This window comes from Adiantum capillus-veneris, chromosome 23 (assembly GCF_014529385.1).
Source record: "Adiantum capillus-veneris isolate H3 chromosome 23, ASM1452938v2, whole genome shotgun sequence".
Classification (NCBI taxonomy): domain Eukaryota; kingdom Viridiplantae; phylum Streptophyta; class Polypodiopsida; order Polypodiales; family Pteridaceae; genus Adiantum; species Adiantum capillus-veneris.
In genome coordinates, this window is record NC_140953.1 from 51,830,608 (window position 1) to 51,843,419 (window position 12,812).

Here is a 12,812-nt window from a genome sequence, read left to right on the forward strand (position 1 = left end):
AATTCTCCGCAACCAGCGGTGGAATGGGAGACATCGAGTCTACCAGATCCTTAATGGTGTCCCACATACGCCTATAGTGCATCCCAAGCCCAAAGGAAAGAGTAGCTTGTCTAAACGAGAGCACCTGTCCATTAGTGTCTATCAAATCTATTATCTTGTCAATACCTTTCCGGGAGAGAAAATAAGCCTGTCTAGGAAAGCGTTGAACAAGAGTTCGATCAAAAACTCGACTCCAATGCAAACTCTCCAATCGAAGTGCATTTCAATTTTCCACAGGCATCATCTCTACCATGCCACAACAATTCCTTTGTGACCAATTTCCAATCGGCTACAAGACTGGAAGCAACGGGGCATCTAGGTATTGTAGCTTCAAACTTACCACAAACCACATCCCAATACGACGGCTGCCAATGGAAAAAGCCAGTGTAGAAACCGCATGAGAGCACAGAAATGCAAACAATTGTGTCCGGGGCTGCTTTTGCTCAACCAGCACCAACAACAAAGTAGCCTTCCCTGCTGTAACATGAGAACAAAAATGTAAAATACTCAGACCACCACAACGCTTTGGAGTACACAACTTATCCATCGCAAGCAATCAGAGGCCCTTTTTCTAGGAGGAAGTAGACCAGAAGTGCTCTAGAATCCGAGACATGAAGGTCCGAAGACGACGAGGTAGCCAATGCAACAATGGCAAGAAAAATTGCATGTATGCCACCAGGATAGACTGCACTATTCTGAGTCTTTCATGTAGCGGCCAGATAGACAATTTCCCATAATGAAATTTAGACCTCAATTTATTCTAAACCCAATCCAATAATTTTGCATTGTTAACCGAGCAAGCCAGCGGATATCTAAGATGCCTCACAATTTGATCAGGGTTCACTATCTCATCTGGCCATAATATAGAATTCCAATCCATTTGATGCAGTGGTAACAATTAAAATTTCAAAAAATTCACATGCAGACCTGCAGCCAACCCATAAATATGGAGTGCTTTCATGATGCATCGACATCCTCAGGTCGATTTCTAGGCCAAAACATGGAGTCCTCCGCATGCGCTTGCGCCACAAAATGATCTCGAGATGGCAGTTCCGATCCGTGTAAATGGCCAGATGTCGTTAAGGAGTCCGGATACAACAACAGAGGATGTGTAGCAATAGCATACAACATAGCACTCAAAGGGCGTCCTTGCCCGACCGATCTACCAAGATCCCATAACCGAGTCAGCTCACCATCAAGAATTCCAACAGATTCACTATGCTCATAAAGAAAATAGACCACCCAACGCATTCTTGGCCCAAAGCCCAGAGCCATCATGGTCTGAGTAATAAAGTCCCAATGAACAGTGTCAAAGGCTTTCTCTATATCAACTCGCATGATAAGTACATCTTGTCCAGTATATTTTGTATACTCAATCCCAATGAAAGCACAATATTATCCATAATTTGTCGACGAGGGATGAATCCATATTAAGCTGGATGTATGCCACAGAACAAATGATCATTAATACGTGCAGCTGTCATTTTCGACAACAATTTATAAATGAATGGCATAAGCGTGATCCGACGCCAATGTGAGAAATTTTCACATAATTTGCTTGGGCAACACTTTCACTGGTCCTTCTTTCCACGATTGCGGCACAGATTGTGTAGTCCATACATGATTTATCATGAAAAGTAGAGGCTGCTTAAGGAACTCCCAAAAGCGAAGAAAAAAATTCAACCACAAGACCGTCCCATCCAGGTGATTTCCAACAACCAAGATGCAACAAACTGTTGTGCAACTCAGCCTCAATAAAACTGTCCTCAAGGGTAGTCACATCCTTCAATGCCAATATAGGATGTACATGTGACAACAGCAGTTGTTTGGCTTGCAAAACCTCACATGAGGGAGCCTCAGGCCTAGCCAAAACCCGCTGAAAATGATCCACCATAGAATCCGCTAATTCACACACTTTTATTTGCCGTCCATTGCCCAAAAGCATCCTTAACTCTTTTGATAGAGACAGATTGCCTCGAATGGTGCAAATGTTTAAAAAATTGTTTCGATGAACAACCTTTATCCATAAAAGCATGCTGTCTCGATCTTACCTTCCATTTGTCAAGTTTCCGCAAGTTATTATGCATCAAAAAGGCTTTAGCTACACATAATCTCTCTTGTTCCGAATCAGTAAGCCGTCTAGTGTCTGTAAGACTTTCTAAAGCTTGACAAGTCGCCTTATCTTCCTACACTTTACCTCTCAGCTGACACATGTACCACGAACCATAATCCTTTATAACTGCCTGTATTCGCACGATAAAACGATACCACGCCACATCCACATCGATAAACGTATGAGAGACAAGTGGAAGAATCGCCGCTTCAATCAACTTTCGAAATGCCTTGCGTGAAAGATATGCATTATTAATATGCAACAACCGCTTATAGGGAAGTGGGGAATCTGCATCCAATGCGTCACAGTGGACCAAGAGCCAAAGAGGAAAATGATCAAATAGAGTAAAGGCACGATCAATCCTCACATCACATGCGAACATATCAAATTGTTGAGTGCCTAGTAATCATCTCAATGTCAGTCACACGACCACCTCTATTGAAGGAGGCTCTTTGTGGGCTTATAAACTGCCAAACTTGTCCAGATTGTCACTCAAAAGTTGGTAGAGTAATCATTAAGCTAGATGGCATGGCTTCATTAATTGTGGGATAAGATTGGTTAGTCTTTATGCTTGGTGGCTTGGGACTTCTTCTCTCTTTCTTCTCTAATCATATCAATCTTTTGCCCCATATCAATATTAGGTGATTGCTATTTTGAGGTTAACTACTCCCATCAATGCTAAAGGGGTGTAGAACTTTGTTGGCCATGCGAGAATCATCTTGGTGTAAATGTAGATGTGGCTAGGCCCCTTACCCGCCTCACCAATAGCTCTACTCCCTTCGAGTGGTCTAAGGAGAAATCAAATGCCTTCCACTATCTCAAAAAGAGGCCGACTGACTCCTATCTAGTGGCTCCAAACTAGTCGGACACTGTCATATTGACCCGAATATCTTTGTGGGAGGGGTGGTCCTCACATAGCCTAGTTAAGAATAAACTTGGATAGACCGATCTTGTATGTTAGCTGCATCCAAACTAAGGTTAAAGCCAATTACATCCTGATTGCACGTAATGTTCTTCAAAAGTTCAGAGTCCAAACACTACCTCCTGGTTATACACTTCACAGTCATCACTCATCAACATGCTCCCGGGTACTTACTTAAAAACCTCAAGTTGCTACTAGAGTATGAAGGTGGTCACTTCTCTTCCTAGAGTTTGATTTTGATGTTGTTCTCGGTCGGAAGAACATCATCAAATGGCCAACTGATTTTGAGGATGGCCTACCATATAGTTTCCTCTTCAATGTAGATGCTATACCCGATTGGTTCCTAGATGTTTTACGCTTATTGTCTACAAGGGCCTATCCTCCAGGATAATCTCCTCTAGAAAAAAGGCGCCTTTTTATCAAAAGCAGACCTTGGACTGCATTGAGTGGACAGCTCTACAAAGCAAACTCAGACAACATCCGTTGCAAATGAATCCCCCCCGCCCCCTCCCCCCCAGTTAAGGTCCGAGCATCCTAAACGACGCACATTCTGGTCCTACAGGGGGCCACTACCCAGGTTCCTCAAAGGATTTTGCACAGTGGGCGGTTAGTGGCACTAACTATACACATGCTATTGCCTATGTCAAAGTCTACGACAAATGTCACTAGAGATGGGCCCAAACCAACTAAACAAGCCAACTGCCCATTGCAGGTCTCTTTGGCATGGCTACCCTACCCTTCAGCAGATGGGGAATCGCTAGGTATATTCTAGTGGCCATAGATTATGCTGCAAAATGGGTGGGGGTATCAAAGTTCTTGTATGAGAATATCTTCTGTTCATTTGGATACGTAACACATATCACCAGTGCCCCCATAATGTTAACAGGCTCTTGAGGATGGACACTAGGCCAGAATAGCTGCAAAGCTCCCAGGCTCAAAATAGAGCCCATCGTTAGCTCTATGGCTGGGAGACAAATCATTTGTCAATCCTTACGTTCGCTCATGTGATTGTATGGTTTGTGCCATGTTCATGTTTGCAGCATGGATCCTAGGGAAGCACTAACTCATGAGTTGCTTGGACAATTCCCTAAAAACTAGGCTTGCTCATCATAGATGGGAGCAAGCCTAATCGAAGAGAGCTCTTACAAAATGTAAGAAGCGGGTTTATGAAGAATCATAGGATTGAGACATATGCCACATGCTCATAAGTGGGGCATGATGAGCCAATTGTACTTAATCAAAGTTCATGTTTGCTCATAAGCCCTCCTTTCTGTAAAGCACAAGCCTACCCCCATGCTTCCATAGAATTGTGTGCAATTTAATTTTAACTGCTTGTAAGGTTCAAATTAAATGGAAGAGAACGAGAACAAAAGTCAACCAGTGATTTTGCTTCAAAAATAACTTACTTGGAGGATAGAGCAGCTTCAATAATTGAATGTGAATCTTTCTTAGCATTCTGATCTTTCTGAAGTTCCCAAGAATGAGATGGCAGCTGTATTACAGCCATGCTCAAACTTATCTGCAAAACACACTCAAGGCAATCAGTTGATCATTACCCATGCCTCTAGGGAATAAATATAATCAATTGATTTTAATTTATGGCAAGATCTTTCGAGATTAACCAAAACAGTTGATTTAATCATACCTCAGAAATTATATGTAGATTGATGTGTACAGCTTGCAATTTAGAGACTTATAAATATTTATTTTGCCTATTTGTAGACTGTTGAGATACTTGCAGTTAAGAAACATATTCCTCACAAAGCAATCCATGTACTGACATAGGTTCTGCACTCTTAACAGCTTTGGAGGATCAAATTGAAAGCCAAGAGCTAGAGGAGGTCTTCATGGATAAAGCAAACTGTGTTTTGGTAAGATGTAGACGACATCAAGTAAAATTAACCATCATCTCCTCCCTTTCACATTCAAAACAACCACTTGATTTGAGTGTTGTACAACACAGCTCTAGCCTATGTCTTGGAGAGAGGACCACATACAAAACAATCAGCGGCAGGATTTTTGTAATAACAGAAGCAAGATTTTTGTTCATGAGAGAGTTAACAACATGCCACATGAGAGGTGTAACTTGTTTATATGTAAATAACATTTGAGATACGCAATAGGAGGCCTTGTCATGTTTGTCTCTGTTGTCGCCCTCTACAACAATCCCTCAATAGATGTCCCATCTCATGACATCTAATGCACTGGTTCGGTCTTTCTGTAACCACAGTCCTCTGCGAGTGTAGCACCCCTTTCCACTCAAAGGTGACGGGTAATGGTATATGGAAAGACTGTGGAAGGGGTGGTAGCGACCTTTATCGAGGGCACAAATGCCCAAATCTGTACTGAACGCATGAATGGTATACCAAAGATAGAACCCATCTGTCTCAACATGTCTGGCAGCCAAAACTGTGTGGGAAGCTCTGGAAAAGAAATTGTTACAAGATACTTCGGGACCTAACATCTGACCTCAAAAGCAAATAATGTAAAATCCTCATATCACAGATCCAGAAAAACCAATCTGTCCACAAAGCCGAGAGTGCAGCTGACGACCCTAGAGGCAAGCTTCTGTGATGAGAAAATAGCAATAAAATAAACCCTATAGCCTGTCAAGTATATCATCAATCCTAGGTATTGGAAACCTGTTCTTGATGACGCCCACAGACAGTCACAAAACTGATGATGACTACCATGTTAAACCCACGAGATTGTTGGAGTATGTGACATGTTTCGCACCTCCATATGGAGCCTTTCCCTAGCCACTTATGCATGCTTAGCCATCTCAAATGACGCCAATACATATGTATATGACTCATGGATGTTCTTACACATGTTCCACTTGTGTATGAAGCCAAGAGGTAGGTCAAAACAGCCAATAAAAGGGTGCATACGAGTTTTCCACTTGATTCTCTCCATTTGGGTTGATCCTTAAGCTCTCTCACACCTCATCCATGATGTAAGAAATAAACTCTAGCCTATGCCTATACAAGAGGCACTCTTGTAGTCGTTTTCAAGTTCAATAATCAAGCTCTACTATGTTATTTTCTTCCCATGAAAGGTTCATTTGAATTTCCACCATAACTCTACATCTGATATCAGAGCCTTATGCATGATTAGTGCTTTCTAATCATCTAATAAAATCCTTAGCATTAGCCTTTAATCTTCCCTCTCCAAACCATATGCCTAGTTGAGCTCTAATGATTAGTATGAGCAAGCCTTTGAGTCTTTGAGCTCTTAGGCCGCTACTCTTTGATCATTAGCACCCTAATTAGTGCTAGGCTTCATTAATGTTTACGATTAGGAGCCTTAATCAAGCCCTTTCCGCATTATTCAAGCTTGACTTTGAGCTAGCTTAGGTGCATTCGAAGCATGTTATTTAATTATCATCCTGCACTAGCCTTTTCATTGGAAGAAGCTTGCATCGAAGCCTTTCCAATGAGCCCCTAAGTCTTGCATTCGGATCACATTTGATAACCCAATCATTGTGAGTTTTTGCCTCTGTTTTACAGTGTGTGCAAAGCTTAACACACCTTGTTTTTAGGAGGGGAGCACATCTGAGGTCGTGACTTGGTGGCTAGCCCAATTTGGATTGTCCATTTGTGGGGAGGTCCCATGTTCCAACCTTGGCCACCAATTTTGGTTAGGCAACATGGACGGACACGAATTTTGAACTCAAACTCAGCCTATAAAGCTGTCGGGTCCCGACCACAGACTTCAATCAACTGGGCAGATCCTTTTCCTTCCTTCCGCTCTGTTCCGACTGAACACACCGACTGCCCGTTGTTGCCCGCCGCTACCAACCAAACGCCCTGCTTTGTGAGAGCGCACGCGTGCGGAAGAGAGAGAGAGAGAGAGAGAGAGAGAGAGAGAGAGAGAGAGAGAGAGAGAGAGAAATGAAATGAAATGAAATGTTATATTAACCTCTTCAAGAGGCCAAAATGACCTATGAGACCAAAAAGTTACAGTTGGTGAATCTGATACCATGTTTTTTTTTTTCCGAGAAAAAGATCCTTCTATTAGTTACTGAAAGCTGCCCGTAGGGCTACAACCACCTCTGCAAGAGAGGGCTACAACAAACATGATGGGGAGACTCTCCCAATGAAAGAACAACATATATACAATGAGGCTAAATCAAGGGATGGGAGGAGGGAAGAGCCACACAGGTGGTCGGTAGTGCCATCTGAGCCCTGGACAATGGTATAGAAAGGCCCAAGGCGCCAGAGTCGAAGGAAAGCCTCGCGGCGCTCCCGCATGCGGTCGGAGCTGCCCTGTAGTCCCTCAAGCTGTCCTCTGAGAGTATGGATCAGCTCTAGCCAAAAGTCACGAACAGTCTCTGCTGGCGGCACAGAGCGGGCCTCAAAAATGCGGAAACAGCGGGCCCGCCAGATGAACCATAGTGTCAGGCCACTGATGAGCTCCCAACACTCCTCTCTCTCACTGCACCACTCTTGTGGAGTAAGCTCTGTAGAGTAGGCTGGAGTGTAGGACGCCCCCCCTGTATCACTATCATCCTGCTGGTGGAAGATAGCTCAAACTGAAGTGCCGGGCCCGTGAGAGTGGACCAAGCCGCTGCCCCCCAAGTGTACTGTCTAGCCGTGGAGAGAGTAGGCATCAGCCGAAGAACTCGTAGCCACACCTGCTGGGCCGAGGGACAGTCCCAAAGACAATGACGCTGACTCTCCACCAACTGGTCACAAGCTGCACATGCGGCCGAGAGACCACTATGCACAAGCCAGCTCCCTACTGCCGTAGCTCTGTGTGCAACCAGCCACTGAAACAAAGTGACGCGCCTCGGCTGTTTGGAGTCCCACAGCCTCTGCCAACAGGCTGCCAAGAACTCGACTGTGAGGCTCTCCTCCTGCCAATGACGTGCTGCAGCGGGGCGGGCCTCTCTCTGTGCTGCAAGTATATGACGTCCAAGCCGAACAGTGTACTGAAAGAAGGGGACTCTTGGGTGGTCTGCAGAAGAGAAGGGGTCCCTCCATAGCCACTCACCAGGATCCGACTGTACTCGTGCCAGTGGACAACACTCCCAAGCCCATAGCCCCCAGTGTCCAGTCTCAAGAGCTGCTGGGTCAGGGTCTATGACGCAAGTCCACCCACAGATGCCCATAACTCGGATCCTCTGAAAACAGCACTCTACTACCTGCGGGGCCTCTACTGCAACTCTCTGTAATCGTCCCCCACCCTGAAGCTTGAAGAACAGGGCTGGGACAGTCTCTGAATAGGCCCTGACTGAAATGAGAACCTCCAGTCGTGTGAAGGCTCCCATCCACCGGGGTGCTACTAGCTCGAGAGGCGTGAGCCACTCAGCTGGAACTGACTCTGAGATGTCCTGACACATGCTCTGCACCCCTCTCATGCCCTGCAGCTGGAAACCCTGCACCTCCTCTGGCAAACCTATGAACTCTAGCCAGTCACCTAGAGAGCGTGCTGGACCTGCTGCCATGGGACCCCAGGAAACATGAGGCCGACTACCAACCAAGTGGCCTCTCTGAGTGCTAACCATAGGGTTCCAGACGAGGGGCTGCCGTAGGCGCTCCTCCGTACACATCGGCTGTTGCTGCTCCAGGCCACGCCGTAAGAGCTCCCAAGAACGAAGCAAACTCACAGCGAAGTGGTCCTCCAGTCTCCTGCTCAAACCAACTCGGCGAATCTCTGTAAAGATCCATCTAGTCGAAGGTTGCCAAGGACCTCCTGACTGAGGCACCTTGGCACGAAGCCTCTGCAACAAGAACTCCTTCCAGGGCTCCTCACCTGGAAGAAGTCCTCACTATGAACTTCCCTAGAAGGGCTCTGCTCTGCTGTGCTGGATCAATGATCCCAAGCCCTCCTTGAGAAAAAGGAAGCGTGATGACCGACCAAGCCACCTTGGCTCGGGCCATCTGAGTGTCACGTCTTCACCTAAGTTCCTGATCAGCCTCTCTACCTGGCTGATACAAGAACTCGAGAAGATCCAGCATGAAGTGATGTACCACATAGTCGCCAACAACACCTGGTTGGCAACTACTACTCTACCAGCCAGCGAAAGTCGTGCTGAGCTCCAATGTAACAGCTTTCTCCTGATGGACAGGAGAAGAGGAGCAATCTGCTGCTCGGGAGACAAGTCCAAACCAACCTGACAACCCAAGTACCGAACTGCAGTCCCTGGGGGAATCCACCTGAAAACCTCTCCTGGCATCCAATCTGGCATAGGAGCACTACCAACCGAGAAAGCCACTGTCTTTCTCCAGTTGATCAGTGCGTTCGATGCACAACAGAAGGTCTCCAGAGCCTGCTCACAGCTGTGAAGATTGGCCTCCTGGCCATCTAAGTACAAGGCTAAGTCATCGGCAAACTCAGCGTCCAATAGCTCCTCTCCCCGAATAGGGAGTGCTAAGCCCCGAAGACCAACCTACTGTGACACCAAAAATCTGCTCATCGCCTCCGCATAGAACAAGGGGGCAAGAGGACAACCTTGTCTGACCGAGCCTGTGAGCATGAAGCGCTCACCTCTCCCCCCTGCCAAAAGCACCTGACTGTGAGCCTGTCTGTACAAAGCTGACACCCCTCTGATCCAAGCATCTGAGAAGCCCATCCTACGGAGAGTGCCCTCTAGAAAGTCCCAGTCAACTCGGTCGTATGCCTTCTCAAAATCGAGAAGAATCACAAGGTCCTCACCACGGAGCCGTGCCAGGGCAGAAGCCTCCCAGAAAGTAAAGATGTTGTCAAGGATACTGCGTTCCTTGACAAAACCTGTCTGAGTCCCATAAATAAGGCTCTCTAAAAGTGGCTGGATCCTCAAACTCAGAGCCTTGGCAAGAATTTTGTAGGCTGAGTTGAGGATGGTGATGGGGCGCCACTGTCGAATCTCATCCAAGGAGCCACCCTCCTTGGGAATGAGGTAGATCAAGCCCTCACTCATGCTGTCAGGCATCACTCCTGTGTGCAAAATGTACTGAAAAGCACTACAAAGATCTGGGCCAAGCAGGTCCCAGCTTGAGGAGCTTGGCCCTAAGAGCTGTGTGCAGCTCCTCAAGCTGAAGTGGCATCTCTAGCCTCTGGCACATCTCCTCTGTCAAAAGACATGGCATCTGTGCCCAAACCTGCTCCCTGCATACATCCTGCCGCTCTAACTGAGGCTCAACCAACAGTAACTCACGGTAAAAGTCAGTAGCAACTGCACGCATATCCTCGGGCTCACAAGCAAATGACACATCGGGCCTCCTCAACTGAATGACCTTGGCATGCGAGTGCCGAGGTCCCACTGTCTCAAAAAAAGCACAAGTCACTCTGTCACTGTCACAAAAATACGGAAGCGTAAACTGACGTTTAATTGCACTTCAAATACTCAAGAGAATTAGAGGGAGAGAGAAAACTTGACACTCCATTGGGGACAAGAAGATGGGCTGGTCCCCCCCCATAAAGAGAATATCTATATTACTAAGGGAGAATCTTTACAAGCACAGGAACGGGGCATACGCCCGTCCTCTATTCTTTCTTCTGTTCTGTTCTGACTACTGACTGAGAAAGTGTTTCCACTTTCTTTCTGCTTAGGGGACTTCCCATCTTCTGCGAGACTGGTTGGAAGCTCTCGAAAAGAGAGTCTATCTTCCAAAATAGCTCATCGAAAGCTCTCACCGAGGAGAGTCCATCTTCCGTTATGTGTTGCCTTCATGCTCATTCATTCATGCATCGAACACAAAAGAGAAACAAGCAAAATGCACACGCACATGCTTGCTGTAATTTTCTGCACATAACCTGAAATTCTTACCTGTGCACACCCCTATGCCGAAACAGAGGTCTTCTTCGCGATGGAATCGCGCCAAACTTGATGTAGACTTAGGATAAGGAGAGAGAAGAGAATTTCTATGGCTGATCTGCTGAAAACAGCCCTAATCGAGGTGATTAGGGGCTGAAAACAGAGAATTACAGCAGCCGCACTCTGCTAAGAGAGCGTCTACGTCTTGCTTCTCGCGATGAAACTTCACCAGAAGGTGTCTATGACTATGAGATCCCTTGTTCTTGACAATGGGAGCACAAGGCTACCACATATGTCGCAAGGGGCTGCTCTCAAGCTTCAATGGAGGGCTCCACCGCGTAGAGCACGCTCACATTAGGGGGGGGTAGGTGCACTGCCAGCCCTGAAAATGGGGGAAGGGGGCTCCTAAATAGCCATCAGGGAGAGGGGGCACTAGGAAGAGAGAGAGGGTGAGAGTGAGAGTGAGAGAGAGTTAGTTTGCATTGGTAAGTGTGCCACTTGGCACACTTACTTTAAAAACTTAAAAGCCATTCAACTTTTGACTTTAAAAACTTCTAGCTCATTAATTAAAAATGTGCAACTAACTAACAAATGCTACCAATGATTCTTTTATGAGAACACCAAAGGTCTGCCGACGCAATGCCGCACTTGCACTGCACCGCCTTTACCTGTTCACACTTGTCCGGCCGCCTGCCCGGGCACGGACCGTTAAATTTAATTTAACGAAACTTACCCTAAGGCTTTATTAGCTTTATTAGCCTTAGGGTCACTGTTCTAAGGACCCCATCTCATTCATGTACTTGTACTCACGCGCGTATTTTTCCTGAACCTAAAATCTGAGGCTACTGCTTACCCCTTTCTGAAGACCCGATTTCCCAATCACTAGGGCTTTAGGGTAATTTCTGCTAAGGTCCCTCTGAGGTGTTGTGGCCCGCATTTAGGCTCACCTGAGGCCTTAGAACTGCTAGGTCTATTCTGGTGTGCACACAACTAATTAGATAATTCTTTTCTCGTAAATAAATTAATTATTTACAAAGTCTGACTTAGTTACATCCCTCTTGGTTCTAAACAGTTGACCTCAACTATAGAGCGTCAACATAACTGTGCAAGATGTCAAGGTAGTCCTTGAGATCGGACTCAGTCATCCACTTTGCATCTAAAGGAGTGTAATTCTTGAACTTGACTAAATACTTTCGATGTAGACTCCCCGACTTGAGTTGTCTCTCCGAGTGGTGTATTATCTGTTCAGGTTGAAGGATTTCCTCAGTCTCTTCGACTTCCGGAGGATCTTCTTGTACGGGCGCCACTGGAGGAGGTCCAACATATGGTCGGAGGAGACTGACATGAAAAGCATTGTGGATGCGCCAGTTAGAAGGCAAATCCACTCTGAAAGTCACATCATTGACTTTATCTGTAATTTTGAAAGGGCCGTAAAATCTATGGGAAAGTTTGACAACTTTCCCTTTGCCGACCCGCTTTTTCAATCTAGCTTTCTCAAACCGAAGCAAGACATATTGTCCTTTTTCAAGAGTGAGATTCCTTCTGTGCTTGTCTACTTTTCTCTTCTGTTGCTCTTGAGTACGAAGAATCACTTGCTTTACTTGTTGATGGGCAATATCAATATTGCGCACAAATTCATCTGCGGCGAAGATGTTTTCTTTGGTCACCATAATAGGAAGTAAGAGTGGCTTCCCATAAATAATTTCGAAAGGGGCTTTACCAGTTGAGGAATGTATGGTATTATTATACGCAAACTCAACTATTGGTAAGTACTGTTCCCATTCGGATTGTCGTTCCGAAACATAGCACTTGAGAAGATCTAAAACAGTGGCATTAGCGATTTCGCTTTGACCATCTGTTTGAGGATGATAAGCTGATGAAAAATCAAGCTTAGTTCCCAAGTTTTCGAACAATGCCTGTCAAAATAGACTAGTCATGCGGGGATCTCTGTCGCTCACAATAGTCTTTGGCAATCCATGGTGTTTAAAAATCTGAGC

At 45.8% G+C, this 12,812-nt stretch overlaps 1 protein-coding gene across 1 annotated transcript in view; it reads right to left on the reverse strand.

The window, feature by feature from the left end:
• Nucleotides 1-12,812, reverse strand: part of LOC147427778 (uncharacterized) — a 76,739-nt gene that overhangs the window by 51,036 nt on the left and 12,891 nt on the right. The window contains exon 2 of the mRNA XM_086497232.1: nt 4,481-4,593. Coding sequence (XP_086353358.1) covers nt 4,481-4,593 — 113 coding nt within the window. The remainder of the gene's footprint in view (nt 1-4,480; nt 4,594-12,812) is intronic.